The 19,474-nt window shown below is 33.2% G+C and overlaps 3 protein-coding genes across 8 annotated transcripts; 2 read left to right on the top strand and 1 right to left on the bottom strand.

Moving 5' to 3' along the window:
- The first annotated feature begins 2,918 nt into the window (after positions 1-2,918).
- Positions 2,919-5,527, top strand: LOC109814905 (uncharacterized). The gene is made up of 4 exons (XM_020379429.3): positions 2,919-3,189; positions 3,624-3,771; positions 4,821-4,891; positions 5,006-5,527. Exons 1-4 carry the CDS (start codon positions 2,986-2,988, stop codon positions 5,225-5,227), a joined length of 645 nt encoding a protein of 214 aa, XP_020235018.1. The 5' UTR covers positions 2,919-2,985; the 3' UTR covers positions 5,228-5,527.
- Positions 5,528-8,441: 2,914 nt separating this feature from the next.
- On the top strand, positions 8,442-11,129 carry LOC109811781 (uncharacterized). Its single transcript, XM_083074514.1, has 3 exons — positions 8,442-9,721; positions 10,070-10,149; positions 10,251-11,129. Exons 1-3 carry the CDS (start codon positions 9,211-9,213, stop codon positions 10,542-10,544), a joined length of 885 nt encoding a protein of 294 aa, XP_082930640.1. The 5' UTR covers positions 8,442-9,210; the 3' UTR covers positions 10,545-11,129.
- A 2,131-nt stretch (positions 11,130-13,260) lies between these two features.
- APK4 (adenosine-5'-phosphosulfate (APS) kinase 4) lies at positions 13,261-19,087 on the bottom strand. Of its 6 annotated transcripts, none has more exons than XM_083075334.1 (8): positions 18,129-18,566; positions 17,905-18,021; positions 17,641-17,781; positions 16,089-16,238; positions 15,857-15,975; positions 15,645-15,729; positions 15,519-15,565; positions 13,261-13,878 (listed from the first exon to the last, which is right to left on the bottom strand). In XM_083075334.1, the coding sequence occupies exons 2-8, from the start codon at positions 17,951-17,953 to the stop codon at positions 13,780-13,782; spliced, it is 690 nt and encodes a 229-aa protein (XP_082931460.1). In that variant the 5' UTR covers positions 17,954-18,021; positions 18,129-18,566; the 3' UTR covers positions 13,261-13,779. The 6 variants fall into 6 exon arrangements, with proteins under 6 accessions (XP_082931460.1, XP_082931459.1, XP_020235022.1 ...); XM_083075333.1 differs by having other exon boundaries at positions 17,899-18,021; positions 18,129-18,554; XM_020379433.3 differs by lacking the exons at positions 17,905-18,021; positions 18,129-18,566 and adding an exon at positions 18,653-19,087.
- Positions 19,088-19,474: the final 387 nt, after the last annotated feature.

The following is a 19,474-nucleotide window of genomic DNA, read 5'->3' as shown; positions in this document are numbered from 1 at the left end:
GATAGCTAATTAATTATGTTTTATGTTGTATAATAATTATACTATATTAAGTGTAGTAATCTATCAAGTCATTACACGTAGATAATATATATGTAGATTCTTTTCTTTATTTCTATTTGAATCATTTTAATTTTAAGTTTTTTATTTGTTATTTATGATACTTAATTATTTGTTACATATTTTTTTTCTCTTTTGTACAAAGTATAAAAGGACTATAACAGTTTTCAGCTTTTTATAAAAGAAACAATTTTAAAACTTGTGTTATATGCATTTCATTTATTTGTCTCCAAGTAAAACAATTTTTTTTAATGTTTTTCAATTCTAGTTTTCCTTGTGGTCTAATACTCATTTTCAAAGAATCGCCATATATTTAAAAGTTTATTATACTAAAATTTGAGTGTTGAGTGTTTATTGTGTTCCTCTTATGTTATATTCCTTTTCTCCTCCATATGTTATCTTTTTGAATATCATCAATAATCAATATGAAAAATCACATTAATAGTTGGATAAATTTTTAACTATTTATATAAAGAAGTTATTTTTCCCACTAATATTAAAAATAAAAATTTATAGAGAACAATAATGATATATGTTTAAACTTTTAAAATAGTATATTATTTTTTTAGTGTTATAATTTTTTTTATAAGTATTAACCACACAACTTAACACTATTAGAATTTCTCTTATTACATGTGATTTTTCTTGTGAATTTTTATGAAAAATTCGCAGGAAACGTTGTTCCTACAAATTTTTCTACCAAATTTTATTTACAGGTAATACCTTCGTAGATAATATATTTTTTCGAATTTTAAAATTCGCAGGAAATTTTCCTGCGAAATTTCTTGCCAAAAAAATCCACAGGAAAGTTTCATGCAAAAAAAAAATTTGCAAGAATATTTTTTACAAAAAAAATTAAAGAAATTACTATAAATTCTATCAATAATTCTTCAACTTTCAAATGATCACAATGAATTCATTTGAAGTATTTGTTTCATGCTTCCAACATGTGATACATAATCTTTTAAATTCTAAGATTGTAGATTATAAGCCTAACACTCAACCATACAAATCAACTTGTAAGGTAAGTGTTGTTCCAACTTATATACTTTTTAATTGTTTTATTTTCAATCGATGTGAGACTTGAAGTTTTTTTAAAATATTAAACTTATAAATTAAATTTTTTTTTATTTTTCCTGCGGATTAAAATTTGCAGGAAAATCCGTAAGAAGAGTTACCTGCAAAATTTTTCTACCATTTAATAAACATTACTTGCGAATTTATTTTTGCAAGAAAATATGCAAGAAACAAAATAAAATTCTTATATATTTTCTGCAAATTTTTTATCATGGAAAAAAATTTCTATGATCATTAAAATTGTAGCAAAATTTGTAAGAAATATCTGAAAATTATTTTTCGCAAATAAATTCGAAAAAAATTTCTGCGAATAATTTTTTGCAAAAAAATTCGCAGGAAAATAATACTTTTCTAGTAGTGTAAAATTTTTGGGTTTGTCACTAATGTTGTACTAACAAAAAATTATTGCATCATTTAAAATATTAATTCATTGAACTTTTTTTCACATTAATATATTTGCCCTTATTTTTATTCCTAAATTAGGTGAGCTTCTTCGTCTAAAGTACATCAATCTCTACGTAAAAATCTTCTTTGACTATAAATGTCGAGCAACTGTTAGTCTTTTTATAATATTATAAGAATAATTTAGGTAGATTCAATTAATTTTTAAAAAAATATTATCGTCTGTTCATATATAATATACTACTTCATGTTATCCCTCTTTGATTTGATGAAATATTTGTTGACCTCTCTACCATGTACACATTCATTTGTGTCACTTTTGTTTTGTCCATAAGCACATATTACTTGTCATGGTCGTGGGGTAAATATATGATACATTTGTGATAAGTTGTGAATGGATATAAAAGAATTAGGATGCAGCTTGATTCAAGTGAATCAAAGACCTTTTTTCGTTGGACTATCCCCTGTGGCCGTAGACAGAACTCAGACTCCGTAAAAAAGTTGATAAGTTGAAGCTCACAACTTGAAGGAGAAGATGTTCATATAGAAGTCACTGGGAGTGGAAGTTCACCTAATTAGGGATAGCGATAGGGGCAAATAATATAATTTAAAAAATATAGGTAAATATTTTAAATGATATCTCAATATTTTTTATTTTTGTGGACACCAATTGAAATATAATAAGGAGATTGGTGATTTAAATCCTCCTGTAATAACTTTCTTAATTTTTTTTTTATAATAACCTTCTTAATTGATATAAATACATTATTAGCGTTTGGAAACTCATTGAGAATAAAAAAAAAATACTTTTAAGATGTTAAAGCTATAACTGTTAGTTTTTAGAAATCACGAACCACGTCCAAAACTAAAACCAAATATGTTATATATTGACACTCAATGTTATCCAATAAAACATATTATATTGTACTTCCATGTGAATTTAGAAGATTTTTTTAAAAAAAGAAAATAGTATAATTTGCTCTATTATTGAAATTTTAAGTTAAAAGTACTAGTTGAATCAATTTTAAGAACCAAAATAATACATTGTTCCGTAATTTCATGATTAACGTCATATTTCTATAGAAAATACAAATACTTTTTTTTTTAAGAAACAATCTTATACGAGTTGATTACGATTACTATGAATAATTTTTTTTAAGAAATATTTAACACATTGGTACAACTATGACTAAAATTTAATAATATTAATTAAACTGAAACATTTCTGCATTGATTCACACTTTTGGTACAAAAGTTTTTTTACGATAGAAAAAATTCAGATAAGGATTTTCAAAAGCCTAATTCTTTTTCTAAAAAAAACTAAAATAAAAATAAGCATAACTAGGTAGTTGATTCCAAACTGGGCCTAAGAAAGCCCAATTATGTTATGCAGACCCTGCTTTCTGAAGCGATGATGGTGTTGTGTGCAACGAAACCTGAAAGCGAAGCATGGGAGAGGGAGAACCCACCAATGGTTATTGCAGCAGCAGTGGCGAAGAAGACGGTGACGCATCTTGGAGAGCAGCAATCGATTCCATTGCTCAAACCACCACCTACGTCTCTTCCTCCATTACCAAACGCACTCACCCAAATGATCATCACGATCATGACAACAACCTCAAAACGCAACGGATTAAGCACTACCAACTCAAGGTCTCCCTCTCAATTACTCATTTTTCTGTTTATAGGTTAGTGTGTGAGAGAGTATATTGAAGGTTCCAATTAATATTGTTAAAAATTTAAAAAGATATTAGGAATTGGCCGCTTACTCTTATTAGCCATGCCCACTACAGAAAATGTAGATTTGTTAACCAAGTTTGCATCTTTTTTCAAATGGGGTTTCAATTTGGTTTATGGGGTGGTTCAATTTCTGAAAATGTAGTAGCTTGCTTTGTTAGTTGTTGCAGTCGCAGCACCTTTTTTTTTTTTTTTTTTTTTTTTTCCTTTTAATTTTTCTTATCCAAATTACTGTACATCATTTCATTACGGGTCTCGCTTGGACTTTTGCAGTGTACCATTGTCCCCATCTCTTTTTTCTGGTCTTTCTATTTGATGATGGATATATATACTGTGGATGTTCTTGACAGGCACAAAAGCTTCTGAATGAAATATTGGAAAATACGATAGAGATTGTGAGGAAGCCTGTCCCTGTCGTGGATGAGGATCCCAAGATCGAGGAATGCGGCATTCGCTTGTTTAAAAATGCTCAGCCAGGAATAGTGTTTGATCACGTAGGTAAGCAAGTGTGTGGTACCACCTTGGCTTAAGTTAAGATCTGTTGCAATTGTTTGTTATGTCTATAAAGGGTTGATTTTAGATTTGGGGTAGTTTTGTTTGCTTTTACCTTGCTATGGTAACATTGGTAAGTTGGCTTTACGTGGTGCTGGTGGCAGTTGGTCACTAGTCACCATTGCTCTTGACTTGAATATGAAAATTGAGAACTTCTCTGAAATATGAAAAAAGCTGCATTGGGTAAAAGCAGCTTCTGGTGCTGCTGGTAGCTTAGTGTTAGCAAAAAGTACTACTTTTTCAGAATAGTGCACACACGCACCCAGCGCCAGTTGTTAAGTGGAGCCCAGATCAGCATGCCATTCATCTCTTTTTCCAATCTGCAATCTTTTGTTGACCTCAGAATTCAGAAGATTAGAGTAATTTTTACGCTACTTTGTGATATATTGCTGTGTGATGCTGCATTTCAATAATCCATCTGTTAGGTCGTTAACCACTGAGAAATTGTCAGTCATTGTGGATGAGTCACTAGCCATAGAGCAGCACTGCAGCATGCTTGGGGCCTCTGCCATGACTTCTGGCAATTTGGTCTTGCTCAGCTGGTTGGCCAACTGAACCAGAATTACTGGTCCAGGTTATCAAGTGGACCATGTAATTATGAAGTATGAAGAAATTCAGAGTCATACTAGCACATGTTTATAGAAAAACCACTCAAGTTGAGTAAAGTTGTAAAAAACTCTTTTACTGGTTGTGATATGACAACTTCTCACAAATTATTGGTTTGAGGAACTAAACACGACATTTAAGTTTGAATTCAGTGCCACATATTGCCACCGCCACGATATGGATCCAGCCCATATTGATGCAAGACGGACTTTTATTTTTGACATTGACATCCATTAAGTGAGTTTTATGATTGAAATTCAAAATAATCCATTATGAGTAAAAGTATTGTGTAAAAGGGTTAAAAAATTATTAACTTTGTGATTGATCTTGAGATGCTACCGAATTGTGTTTGTATATGTGGCTTAGGCTTTTACATTATATGGCTGCAGATGAACCTCAACCACCAAGGAAACGGCCTAGAATACTTCCAGGAGGAGATATTGAGGAGAAATCAAAGAAGGTCTAACAGTTAATTAATCTAAAAATGTCCTTGTGCACAATGTTTCATTTTTTTTTTGTTTTGTGTATATATATATATTTGATTATTTTCTTAATGACTGTGCCACCTCAACAGTTTAGAAAACGGATTCGATCTGTTGCTGTTGATGGGATAGACGTAATAGCTGCAGCAAACAATGCATACAAGAAGTCATTAGCTAGACTAGAAGCTAAAGATGCAGCAGCAAAAGCTAAAGCCAAGAGAGAAGAGGAAAGAGTTGCAAATTTGAAAAAGATTAGGGGAGAGAGGTGGCTGCCTTCCATGGCCAAGGAGATGCAGGTTAAAAATCGATGCTGACTTATGTCTTTCCATGCTCTTAACTTTGATGCTAGTTTTATGTATAACTCGATGGTTGATTAGCTTTGTTGATTTGTTAGGGGAGCTTATTGTACCCGAAATAATGTAGTTCTAGAATTGTAATGTAGTTATGAAAAGCTTTTTCTTTTCTTTTTTCCTCTCACTATTCTGCTACAACAATCTTCACATATTGAAATTTCCGAAAATGTTAATAAGTTGCTATGCATGAGGATCAAGACACTTATATTTGGGTCTTTATTCAGACCAAGACAATTGAGACGTTTATTTCTTCTTTGAGAATGAGGGATTGCCTCCCAAGTTTGTTTAACACCTGGTGGGGACACCCATTGGTGGGCTTCGGAGTGTTTTTGGGTCCATTGATTAGTTTGTTTTTTGTGAAAGTTGAATGAGTGTGTTTATGCTTGTTGGATTATTGGCCACAAAAAAAGAGTAGTTGTTGGATATATTAAGCATAAAAAAAATTTGTTGGATTTCAAACTATACATTAATTTACCAACAAATCATTGGTCGGAATGGTACTGAATTTGGTTACCTTAAGTAAGACTCAGGTTTGAGTCTTGGATATGAAAAAAAATATGGTTGGGAGGGGAGACCCAATGGCCGGTAGCCACTCAAGTTCTCCAACAGAGATTAGTCATCGACGAAGTCAGTAACATGGTTAAGTAAAATAAACTATACATTAATTTCTTATTTTGTGGACTAAGGTAAGGTTAGGGTGGACCATAATTTTTAACCATTAGATTAATTTTATGTTTATAGATTATATGCTACATCTACCACTAAATTATTTATTTACGCTTTGTCCTCCTCTGACATTTGTTCCCTCCTCCTCAATGATCCAAATGCTGTTGTCCCCTCCCTTTGCCCCAACCATGTTGCTATTCACACCACCAACTCTCGCCCTACTTCTTCTTCTCTCTGCCTAGACCTCCTTCATCCTCTAATCCCTCCTCTTTCTCTCACACAACCACCTACCACCAAACCCTTCTTCTCTTGCCCATCCTCCTCACCCAACCTCGATACCCAATCATAACTACACACATTCTCACTCATTTCTCTTCCCAAACCCTTCACCACCATGACCATGATCATGAAGTGATTAACCGTTTTTTACCCATCATTATTTAAATAGGAAATCACATTTATCTTATGGATGATTCACTTACTCAAAATGAGCAATTGTTTTTAAATTAAATTCAATAATTTTGTATGCACATTAAATTTTGGATTGATATTTCTTAATTATATTACATATTACCATTTCGATTTCTAAGAGAAATCTAGTTGAAGCCTTAAGAGGCTTTGACTTAAAGAATACTTGGGTTTGAAGCTTAGCTCAAACTTTGAATACTTAGGTTATTATTTGAAGAGACAAATCAAATACTTGGATTGAGATTGAAGAGGTTTGTCAAAGTTATAGCAAAATGTGGTAGTGTGTTAAGAATTAAATATAGTTTTAGGTGTTGAGATGAATCAGTATAAAAATTTTGTATGTTCTTCTCTCTTATTCTTTATCTTTACTAACTTGAATTGTGCTTTAATTTATTTCATTTTTAAATGTTTTTATCAAGATACAAAGTGTTTTGTAATCGTATGAAATTAAACAAGTTTTTTTTTTTTTTTTTGTGAAAACCTATACATTATCTTATTGTTCAAGTGAAACTTTGTTCTTTCAAAAAAGATTTGCATAAAACTTTTCTAAACACAATTCAACACTCTTATGTTTTTTACATTGTTTAGATTGTTCCAATTCAATAATCGTATAGTGCTTAAGCTTAGGATAAGGACAAGGATAAATTGTATGCATCCATGTAAATTTTCTCTTAATACTTATGACTAATTTTGCTTGCCCAAGAAATTAGGGTTCATAATCGGAAATAAATGGTTTATCACATCAGGAATTAGGGATAAACTAAATTAGAGATGTTGAATGCGAATTGCATAGCAAGAGATGTAGAAGGGAAGTAAATTATCTTAAGGGAAAATCAAGGGGATTCTAGTACCTAATCATTTTAATTAATTGGATTTTTTAAAATTGATAAGTGTGTTTTTATTTCTATTATAACAAATACTTTATGTACCAAACATCCCTTAAAGAAAAATAAGGAGATTCTAGTACCTAATTGTTTTAATTAATTGGATTTTCTAAAATTGTTAAGTGTGTTTTTATTTCTATTAAACCCAAAAACATAAAAATTCTTCATTTCTCAATTCTTTTGTAATTCTCAAATCAAAAGTTTAAATTAATTTGTTGATTCATTGTTAACTCACAATCTCTGTGGTTGTGATAACTTCCGTTTTTTTTATTGCTTGGACAACCAATATACTTGTGATCATATAATACTTGCAATATTTAACTTTCATTCAATCTAATATCATCCATTATATTAATCAAGCTTGTCAGCACTCCTATGCTCCTACCTTATTTAACCTTAAAGTTACAAGTGTATATAAGATGCTCGGATAGAATTCAAGATTTTGGATTTTGATATTTTGCTCAAAGTTTTTATTTTGTTAGATCAAGGTTATCGAATAACCGTTATAATAGCGTTATAACGATATGGCGGTGTGGTTTCGGGCCTCGCCACCATTCGCCATCCAAAAAATGGTGTTTTGTGGCGCTGTCCGCCATTTTTGCCGTGGCGGCCGCCATGGTTGTTTTGAGCTGTTCCGCTATGAAGGCGATGGCGGACAGTGTCTGGGCCAGTTTTGGGCTTCGACCTAGGCCCAATAAGCATGCCTTAATGGTTTTAGGGTTCATCAATAAGAAGGCACGACAACCACCACCACTCGCCCAACTCATCTACCTTCTTCAACCTGTCTCCGTTGATGTTCCTCCACCGTCGCCCACCACTCGCTGGCCACCTCTCCGACCAACCACTTGAACCGCGGTGGTCCATGACTCTGACGACTTGAACCATGATGTGCGCGTGAACAGGAAGAAGGTTGTTCAAAACCTCCTTTGATCACCGTTCACCGTCACCCACCACCCTTTGGTCTTGTTTCTGGCCGGCAACCTGAATCATGGTGGTCTAGCGCTCCGGCGAGCAACTCTAACGACTTAAAACCTGAAAGTTTTTTTTCCTCTACAGTTTTAATCCTCCTTCTTCCTTTATTTTTTTCCTACTCCTCTGAGTCATTTTTTAATTTTTAATGAGTTTGTTGCTGCATTTGCAAGATCAATTTTTTTTAATCTTAATTCTTCTACTAATTATTTCAATTTAAATTTCAATTTTTTATTATTTTTCTTATTTTTATTTTTAGGACAATGTCTAGCAATCCTCAAACTCAAAGTCAAACATCCTCAAACTCTGTTAAGAGGACAGATATAGGATGGAAACATTGTCATCCTACCAAAGACAATGATACAAATGAAATTATGTGTAATTATTGTCAAAAAATCATGAAAGGAGGAATTACAAGAGCAAAGCAACATCTAATGGGAAAGAAGGGAAATGTTGCACCTTGTCAAAGTGTTCCACAAGAGGTTAAAGATGAGTTGTGGGCACTTGAGAAAAATAAGAAGATGAAAGAAAGTGAGTCATGCCAAAAAATAATGGAAGATGTGACTTTTGGTAGTGAAGATTATACATTGGAGGGAGATTTAAGCGAATTAGAAGTAGAGACACTTGAGACCAATGAAAGGAAGAAGGTTGCTACGAAAAAAGGCCTACTGACCTTTTTTGTAAACGTTCGGAAACAGCAATTGCAAAAAAAAAAGAAGGACAATTTGAAACAAATAAATATAAGGGAGAGTTGTGACAAAGAAGCCATAGCAAGGGTCTACCAATATATAGGTCGGTTTTGGTTTCAAGTTGGACCATCTTTTAACATGATCAAATTGGAGAGCTTTCGTGACATGGTTACAACTATTGGATCTTTTGGACCGCATTTGCGACCTCCATCTTATCATGAGATAAGAGTTCCACTTCTCCAAAAAGAGAGAGTATACTGAAAAATTGATGAAGAGTCAAAAGGAACATTGGGCTAGTTTTGGATGTTCCATCATGTTAGATGCTTGGACGAACAAGAAGCAAATATGCATTTTTAATTTTTTGGTGAACTCTTCTGTAGGGACAATGTTCATTAAATTTGTTGATGGGTTTAATTTTGTGAAGACCGGAGAAAAGCTATTTGAATTACTAGACTCTATTGTAGATGATATTGGGGAGGAAAAAGTTGTCCAAGTCATCGCGAATAATGGGAGTAATTATGTTCTTGCTGGCAAGATGTTGGAAGCAAAAAGGAAGAAATTTTTTTGGACCCCATGTGTAGCCCATTGCATAGATTTAATGTTGGAGGACATTGGGAAGCTTCCAAATATCAAGAAAACAATTCAACAAGCAATTTCTCTTGTTGGCTTCATTTATAGCCATTCAAGCACCCTAAGTTTGTTAAGGTTTTATACAAACAAAAGAGAGCTAGTGAGACATGCGGTGACTCGATTTGCAACATCCTTTCTTTTTTTGGAAAGGATCCACCAAGAAAAATAAAATTTAAGAAAGATGTTTGTTTCGGATGAGTGGAATTCAAACAAATTATCAAAGGAAGCAAAAGGAAGAGAAACATGTAAACCTGTTTTGATGCCTTCTTTTTTGAGGAATGGAGTGTACATACTTAAAGTCATGGCACCTTTTGTAAAAGTACTTAGACTTGTTGATGGTGAGAAAAAGCCAGCTATGGGCTATATATATGAAGCTATGGATAAGGCAAAAGAGGCTATTATGAAGTCTTTCAATAACAATGAGACCAAATATAAAGCCGTGTTTGAAATTGTTGATAGAAGATGAGATGTTCAGCTTCATCGCCCATTACATGCAGCTGGTCATTTTTTGAATCCAGAGATGTATTATGACAACCCTCAAATGGAATTTGATAGTGAGATTATAAGAGAGTTTTATGTAAGCATGAATAAGTTGGTAAAACATTTGCAAGTGGAGCAAAAAATCATGATGGAGCTACACACTTATAAAGTTGTATGAGAATTGTTTGGGACTGAACTTGCTATAGCAATGAGGAAAAAGGTTTCACCGGGTTAGAAACTAAACCTTTAAGAGTTTTAAACTTCTATTCTACTAATCGTTCCATATTTAACACACTTTCTTTTGACTTTATAACTCAATGGTGGAGACTTTATGGTTCATCAACCCCCAATTTACAACAACTAGCCATAAAGATATTGAGCTTGACTTATAGTTCATCCGGTTGTGAACGTAATTGGAGCGTCTTTGAGCAAGTAATTAATTTGCTTTTGAAGAGTCTTATTAGTTCCAAATATTTTAAAATATTTACTTAATTATTTAATTTAATGTTGCAGATTCATATTAAGAGAAGAAATAGGCTTGATCATAAAAAATTACATGACTTGGTCTATGTTAAGTATAATCAAGCACTCATGCGAAGATACAATCTTAAGGATGAAGTTGATCCTATTAGCCTTAATGATATTGATGAATGTAATGAATGACTGGTTGGAGAGATGGATGGGGATGATAATGATGAAGTTGAAGCTCTAGATGATAGGGTTTTTGGTGGAAATGATCCACTTACTTGGAATCAAGTTTATGATGTTTTAGGGGTTGGAGAGCCTCTAATGTATACTAGGCGTAACAAAAGGAAGCAACCTCCAAGTGGGGAAGGAGCATCATCTAAAAAAGTTTCTAAAAAACGCAAAGGAGTGTCTTCTTCAACTAGGAAAGGAAAAGGTAAAGTTGTTGAAGAAGATTCAGAAGATATTAGTGAGGAGTTAGAGGAAGAATTGCCAAATATTAACTTTGACAATTCAGAAGGTGAAGAAGTTGAAGGCTATGCCCCTCTGGTATTCAATGAAGAGAATGATTACATTGAGGAAGAGGAGGAGAATGATGATGAAGAGGAGGAGGATGATTAGATTAGCAAAATGCTTCTTGTACTCTTGTTTTTCTCTGTTTTTTGTTGTGTTTTAATCAATTATGTTATGAGACTTAATGAATTATGGTATTGTTGTTATGATATTTAAGTATTTAAGTTGATATTATGTTGGTTTTAATTTAGTTTTGTTGCTTGTTATTTATTGTTTTACTATTTTCTTTGTATATAATATATGAAAATATTTTTATTTTTATTTTTTTTTGTCTGCGATGACGTCCGTCATAAGCCGCCATGGCATCCACCATAGAATTATAAAGAATTTTTGGTCTCATCGCCATAGACAATTATCCGTCATCGATAACCTTGTGTTAGATAGATTTAGTGATTTTGATTTTGTTGTTTATCCTACAACTAGGAGAAGCATGATTGTCCTTTTGCACCTCCTTAGGGACTAATTGTATTTATTGGCACTCTAAGAAACAAACATATAGTCATTCGTTCGAGTTCAAAACTTGATAAAAAAATCAATGGTTTTTACCATTATTTAGCTTACTTGGATTTCAAACATTCTCATATATGTCAATATACCTCCTCTTCAACTTGAACGTGTGTATTAACGAAATTACTAATAAGGGGTTAATAAGATAAAAACATTTACTCCGATTAAAACTCCTTAGTTCCTGAATTCTTGTATGGTATCAATTGTAATTCTCTATACATTTAAGTGAACTTCTCATTCTTTAGAAATCCTAAACACATCATCATCCAACTAGGATGCCATATGGCATAAATTTGTAGTTAAGGAGACGCAAGCACTACATAACTTTACTCTTCTTCTGCTGCTTTGGTAAATCTTTCTATCATCCACTTCGCATTCCCCAATACACACGTACTACGATGTGGGTAGCTGCTCCTGTCCCCACTTTGCCCTTGAATAAGATAAAACTTGGGAAATATCGCGGAACCAACCGTCTCTTTATCTCCTCTCTCTGCTGCAACTTCCCAACCCACAATTTCTCAGCATGCCACAAGTGTTAGCAATGGTGGTAGACGGCGTTGGAGGCTTCGTCAGAACGCTTTGGGCTCTACAAGAACGGCGATGGTCCTACACTTTCGACGCTGTGGCCTCTGCTGCGGTGTCCGTAACCATGACATTGGTGCTGTGTTTGTTGTCTATTCGTAGTAGCCATAGGCATAGACGAGGGGAAGGTGATATGGCATTTGCCTCTTTCTGATGTAATAATTATTGGTTCTCGGATATCATGTCCAATAAATCTATCATTTTAGTTTTCACTAAATCCTAGCCAAGTCTGTTTTGGGCAAATGTAGATTTTATACATATCACGTCATTAGTCATTGCTCATATAACATCATTAATGAATCGTGGATAAACTGGAGTGGTTGGTGAAGTGCATTTTCGCAACTACCATCCAATAGTTAATCCATTTTCTCTTTCTTCTGGATTACCAGAAATACCATTCCTTTCAACTTACATGCCATTACAAATGCCGACTATCCGCATGTTTCCATTTGCATCCAGCGCCACGCAATCCATCTTATGCACAACTTAGTGAGTAGCTTCTGCGTTTTTTTCCTTCCTGTAATGACATGATTAATGATTTTATGTAGTTACTGCATCCTAAACTCGTTTCCAAAACCACTTTCAATCACACGGCCATGAAAATGGCGGACTTTAATGTGCAGTTCTTTCATTTAAATCGTTTTTTTTAACAGATAATCAATTGAGTCTAGATACTTGAGTGAGTTATTGTAAACCTCCGATTCTTATATAGATAAAAAAAAAAAAAAAAAGAAGAAAACTCGGAGAAACAGCTAACCCCCCTCCCTCCGGTTCAAACTTCATTACCACCTTGAAAGCAATAAGTTTCACCAAACACAAGTACCCCTGTTCACTAATTCATTAGTAACCTGAACCTGGGATTCATAAGAATTTACGCTTCTTACATTACATGCACCATGAATTAATAGTTTGTCAACTTTTCCAAGTATAACTCCTCACTTGTAAGTTAAAAGAAATGGCTTGCTCGACAGACTACTGCTTAATTTCTAAAGTCAGCCAACGTTCGTTGATTTTGAAGCATCATTTACTGGGTCCTGGTACCTCAAAATGTATATTCCTTGCGGTGTCCGACACAGAAATATCAAGGACAAGCATTCCCAGTTACTATTGGGTATTAATTGAAATGACACAGATTTTCACATGCGCTATACATTCCACCACCAATTATTGGCTAAAAGATACAAACCAGATACACTAATAATTTATTCCTAGGTGCAGTACCAATGACAACTAGTTCTTCCTCATGGCTTTACCTTTTTTATTTAGTCCTGAAGCAGATGGGCAGGAAACGATGATTTCCTTACTGCTTGAAGGAAAGAATTATTACATGGCCTGGACTACAATGGTCCCAACCAATCTCTACATAACTCATAGTCTTGGTGTTATTAATTCTTGTTCATAAATTTAAAAACTCAACTATTATATGTTACGTAGAGATTAGTTGAAACCATGAACATGTAATAGTCCATGACTATCTAATAATTATTCATTGGAAAGAACAAGTTTTTATGCACCAAAAATTACATTATGCATAATATAACTACAGGTTACAAGAAAGGCTTCTTTAAAGCAATCAACAAAGAAAGACTTTAAAATGAAGTCAAGCTTGCAGGTATCCATTCTCCTCCAAGTAGGATATCACTATTTCAGCCATATCACTAGGAGTCTGACAATCACCTCCTTTCTGCTGTAATACTATCTGCAAGATTAAGAAGGCTCAGTCTTTTGAAAAGAAAATGATATGTGGAATTAATCAAATGGAAAACAGGAAAAAAATGATTGAGAATCCCAGAAATGAAAGTTCAGCAGAAGTTTCAAAGGAAAAGCGAGAGGCTCGGTTACTGTGGCATATGGTTTATATAGTAAGCTTCTGACCCATATATCTTAGATCAGAGAAACCAAAGAAAAGGAAAAGAAACTAAAAAACATGAAAGAATAAAATAAACTACCCTGTTCATAAGACAACAAAATTACCCTTCCAAGTTAGATCCCCGGCAAAGAGAACTAAAATTTTTCAATTGTATTAGGCAGTTAGGGACATTATTTGCTATTCGGTAACTATTTGAACGCTTAAGTTTTTACACCATTTTTGCACCGGTTAATGATGACTCAGTTATTCGTTAACAATATGGTTGATGTCGATGATGACTCAATTATTGGTGAACACACGGTTACCAACTTATCAGTGACAGATTTGTCGTTTATTTTTTTTGGTTTATACCACATCTATCATTCACAGAGACAATCTTATTATTCTCAAACCAAATTATATAAACTAATTACTGAGTTATCATGAGCACATAAAAAAAATGGTTAAGAAAAATTTAGTATAATAATTAAGATTGGTCCTGACATTTTGTGAACTCAAGGCAAGGCCATATAATAAATAAGGACCCCTTATATATAAATATCTCATTTAAATATGTATTATATAAAAAAATAAACATGTAATTGTAATAAAAATACTTTTTTTTACACTATGAATAGGAATTTAACAAATCTTTAAAAATATGTATTAATTTTTTTAAATAAACTATGCTATTTTTTATCATCAACAAAATCCATTCTATAAAATTATTGTTGTATCCATCACTTACAAAAACAAAATACACAATTTATCATAAGGGTCTCTTATTATTCAATATGTTAAAAGTGTAATTCTCTTTTAAGTTTTACATCTTTTATATAGAAAAAAGTTGTATTTGTTATCACAAATTTAGAAAATGAAGAAAGTTTTTTCAATGTTTAAGGAAAAAACAAGTGTTTAATCCGTTAAAAATTTAGAATTTGTAGTCAATTAATTAAAAATTTAACAACAAAAAAATGACTTAAATATGTTTTTAGTCCTTCAAATTTAAGGCAAGTTTGCTTTTAGTCTCTCGAACTTAAAACCAATTTTTTAGTTCCTTTAATTTCAAAAATTTTTGTTTTAATCCTTATACTCAAATTTTATCAGAAAATTTGTTAAATGTTGTCACATAAAATTTACTTAGTAGTGTTCCTACTAATGAAAACATCATATTAAACCCGAATGATATTATATAATTGTTTTAATTTATCACTTTCAAATGTGTTATTAGTGACCTAAAAGATTAAAACAAGATTTTTGAAAATTACAAAGATTTTAAATTTGAAGGACAAAAAAAAAATTATTTTAAATTTAAAATACTAAAAATATATTTAAACCAATAAAAATTAACATTAAAAGAGTAAATTTTTGTTTGAAAAATTAGTTATATTTTTAATTTTGGACCCTTGTCAATGATGGAACCCCCTTTTCCAACCCTCAAGGTTGGGCTTGGTAATAATACCAACACACATAACGCAACAAATACACACCTCACAGCTACACGGTGGTTCATATGGATCATCAATACCAGTGAAACCTGCACAATACCAGATAATCATTCAGTTTCAGTCTCATTAGGAGAACTGACACCCTACAATGTTTTTATGTCACCATACCTTTGATTTTTCCAGCTCTAGCAAGCTTGTAGAGTCCCTTTGGGTCCCTAGCTTCACACACATGTAATGGAACGTCTATGAAAACCTGCAATGTGTAAAAGCCTTGTTTAGCTACGATTTATGAAGAATATCTTCTTCAATAATTGTACAAAATCCTAATAGCATATGCCAAACTACGTGTATTATTTGGATCACCACAATAAGAATATTACCTCAATAAAATCTCCTTTTGGAAGTATTGCTCTGCACGCATCTCTATCCTTTCGGTATGGTGATATTAAACTAGTGATGCAAATAACACCAGCATCTGCAAAGAGTTTTGCCACCTCACCTGAAAATTTTTAAATTGTGATGTCTGACTATTAATAAAACAATATAATATAACTGGAAGATAAAGGGGAAAGAATTGACAAGGCTAAAAAAGAAAAGTCTAGATAAACTCACCAATCCTTCGAATGTTTTCAGAACGATCTTCTGCTCTAAAACTAAGATCATGATTTAGACCATGCCGAATATTGTCACCATCAAGGATGTAAGACAGTTTTCCTTTGGAGTGCAAGCTTCGACTCAAAGCACATGCAATAGTGCTTTTTCCTGCAATCGGTAATGATTAATATGGAGAGGGAGGGAGTAATGATATGTAGATTCTTGAAGAATGAAAAGTAACGGTATATCCTGATATATGTAGAAACTCATCACACGAGCTTTCATCTCATTCATCTGTAGAATTATATTTGATAACAATTATGAATTGTTTCGGCCAACACCATGCTAGATGCTACACGTTACAAATTTTCAAGACATCATTACAATTTTTTTTAGCTTGTATGGAATTCAATCTATATATAATAAGATCACCAATAGAATAAATTGAAAATAAAAACAGATACTCGCTGCCAACCTAGCTGCTGCAGATACTCATACATTATGTTAACAAATAAGGGGCAAGCACAGTAATCATAATTTGATAAGGATCTACCATGTAATACACTCTATAACTTGTATTATACTTTTAATTATGTAATTTGTAGCATAGTTAAGCAAAGAAAAATTCATTCTGACTGGGTAGCTGATCTAGGGCTAAAACAACTTCAACTTTTATTTCACATGAATGTGTGTTAAACTAAAGTTGAGCTTGAACCACAAAAGAAGTAAATCTTGGTTGTAAGGTACCCAAGTCGAAAATCAGTAGTTTACACTATGGAGATTTCAACAGCATAAATTGCTAAGGTAATTTTTCAATACCAAAACGTACTCGAGAAAGGAGATTAATTAATTCATGATTCATCTGATAGAAAATAGTAGAACTACGTGTTGGGTGATTATAAGTGCCTATTATGGGTCTATACTAGCCTATGCCAAGATCAGTTACAACTTCCATGCAATAAGTAAGCAAGTCTGCAGCTACATTATATTACTATGCTAGTAAAATTGAAGAATAATTAGTGTGTTTAATTTTTTGGTACCATGGTATTGACATAAGTATTTATCAGTTTTGTCGAAAACTAGTCTCCCTCAAGACCTTGATATTAAGGCTATCTTTTCCAACATCTTTTTTTATCAAATCCAAAACTTGTATTCGAGACCCTTGAGATTTGAGAACCAACCGTAGTACTAGTTAAACCAATAAAAGTTGGTAGAGTAATTAGTGTGTTTATTTCATGATTTCAGGCAAAAAATTATCAACTGTTGTTACAAATAGATTGAAGAAATGAAGTGGAGAAACAGGACACTGCATTATTTGAACTATCACTTATATAACAACATAAACAGTAACAAAAAAGGAGCATGTACCAAAACTTGGGTCACTGTTTCTACCGATCATTGAATGTAAGACGTCAGACAACATATAACAAAATCACTTGAAGCCTACCAGAGCTACAAACCAAATCACCAATAGCACTCAGAATCCTCACAAGTCACAACCATGCTCTTCTCTTGATTAAATGAACTAAGCAGACATACAAATACAATAACTATAAAAAATGCCACAAACCTGATCCACTAAGGCCAGTTAGCCATATAACACAGCCCTTTTGCTGAAGCAGCTGCTGTCTATCTTGTTTCTGAATTGGACAGTCCTGCCACATAATGTTTGTCGACTTCCCAACATTCGACATCTGATGGAGATTTTTACCTAGTTAGATAATAGATTGGTTAACTCTGAAAAATTTGAGCCCTAATTCCCTCAAGAATCATATATTTATTCGCTTCAAAGGTAGGCATTAAATGAAGGGAGAAAAATGTCAACTACCCATACGTATACATCGATATTTAATCGTGAGTCTCCTCACACAATAATAATTCATCAAAGTCAACGAGACTTCCAGTTTCACTCAAACAAAAATTTCACAATAGAAATCCTGTTTCACGTAACCTGTAGAAGACTCAATATTTCAAGCCTTTAAAGACCAACACGAATAGGAGCAAAAAAGTAAAAAACACCATTTTTCTATTATCTACAAGCACGATGAAGATGCTTACCTGAAAAGTCACCTTAGCAGGCTATATCAGCTATCAAGAGCCACTCAACAAGAATCTGTTCGTATTTTTGGGCGAATAGATGCATCGATTTTAAATTGAGTGTTTGGCACAACATGATAGATGAAAAAGGTTGCTTGCTATGGCTACACGGCACTAATTCACTGAATGATGATTATGATTATGACCCACCTAGCTGAGCTGTACAATTTTTAAATGGTTCAACAGGAATCTCTTACTTCGCCATCGTTCCCTTCCTAATAATTATATAGTTGAATTTGAATGCGCGTGACCAATGGAAACAAACAAACACCATTTTCATTTTTAATTTTTTTCAAATAAAAGTAAAAGGTTTAAGATTCCGAATGTATCAAAAATCCTCCCCGCACGGTCTTCTACGTTATAACGAAACTCTTTGAAAAAAATTACCTATAACAACGAGTCTCAAATATTTGCATTTCAAAAAACGCATTCCAGATTCGAGATTCCAGATCATAATAGTGAACTGAAAACGAAAATCACAGTACCAGAAAATGCAGCAGCACCGTCCTCTGCGTCAGAAGCCTTAATTGGCTTGAACCAGTCATCGATCAGAGAAGCGCCGGCGTTCTCCTTCGCCTTAATCGGCTTCGATCTCGCACCGCGGAGGACCAGGCTTCGGCGGCCGCGGTACAGTCCGGCGACATTGGTACCGCAGAGCTTCGCAAACCCTAGCTTCACCGGCGCCGGCGCCGGTCCGCATTCGATATGGCGGAAGAATCCGGTGCTACATGGCGGTGGCGGCGCTTTGGCGGTGATCATCTGCGGCGGCGGAAAATGATAGAAGGGTGAGTGTGTGTGAAGCTTGCGCAGCACAGAGTCTCACCGTAACGGTTTTCTGTTATGGTTAAATTTTATATGAAGCTTAGTGCGGAATCGAATTGGCACTTGGCATTACTCATTAGCACTAGCCATAGGCAATGGCGGATAAATATATAAAATAATACACTCGCCAGGATTTGCCACCCTGTGTCTGGTTTCCATATGTAAAAATATTTTGACATTTTATTAGTATAAGTATAACAAAGATTTTACTAAATTCTTTTCCAACATTTAATTTTTCTTGTTAAATGGAGAAAATGTATATTGTAAGATGTTAAATATAAACACACTAATTTTTTTTATAAGTATTATAGAGTAAATTATGAACATAAAATAATTAATGTAATTATTTTTAATTAATTTTATCATAAATATAAGTTATATTCAAAATATATTTTTATTGTAAGTAATTATTATATTTAATATTAATTATTAGAGAGTATATATAAAAATAAAGTAAATAATAAATGAAGGATACAAAAGAAATT

Source organism: Cajanus cajan, chromosome 5 (genome assembly GCF_000230855.2).
Source record: "Cajanus cajan strain Asha chromosome 5, NIPB_CcT2T_4, whole genome shotgun sequence".
NCBI lineage: Eukaryota > Viridiplantae > Streptophyta > Magnoliopsida > Fabales > Fabaceae > Cajanus > Cajanus cajan.
The sequence above is the reverse complement of the archived record's forward strand: the minus strand, read 5'-3'. Positions and strand labels throughout refer to the sequence as shown.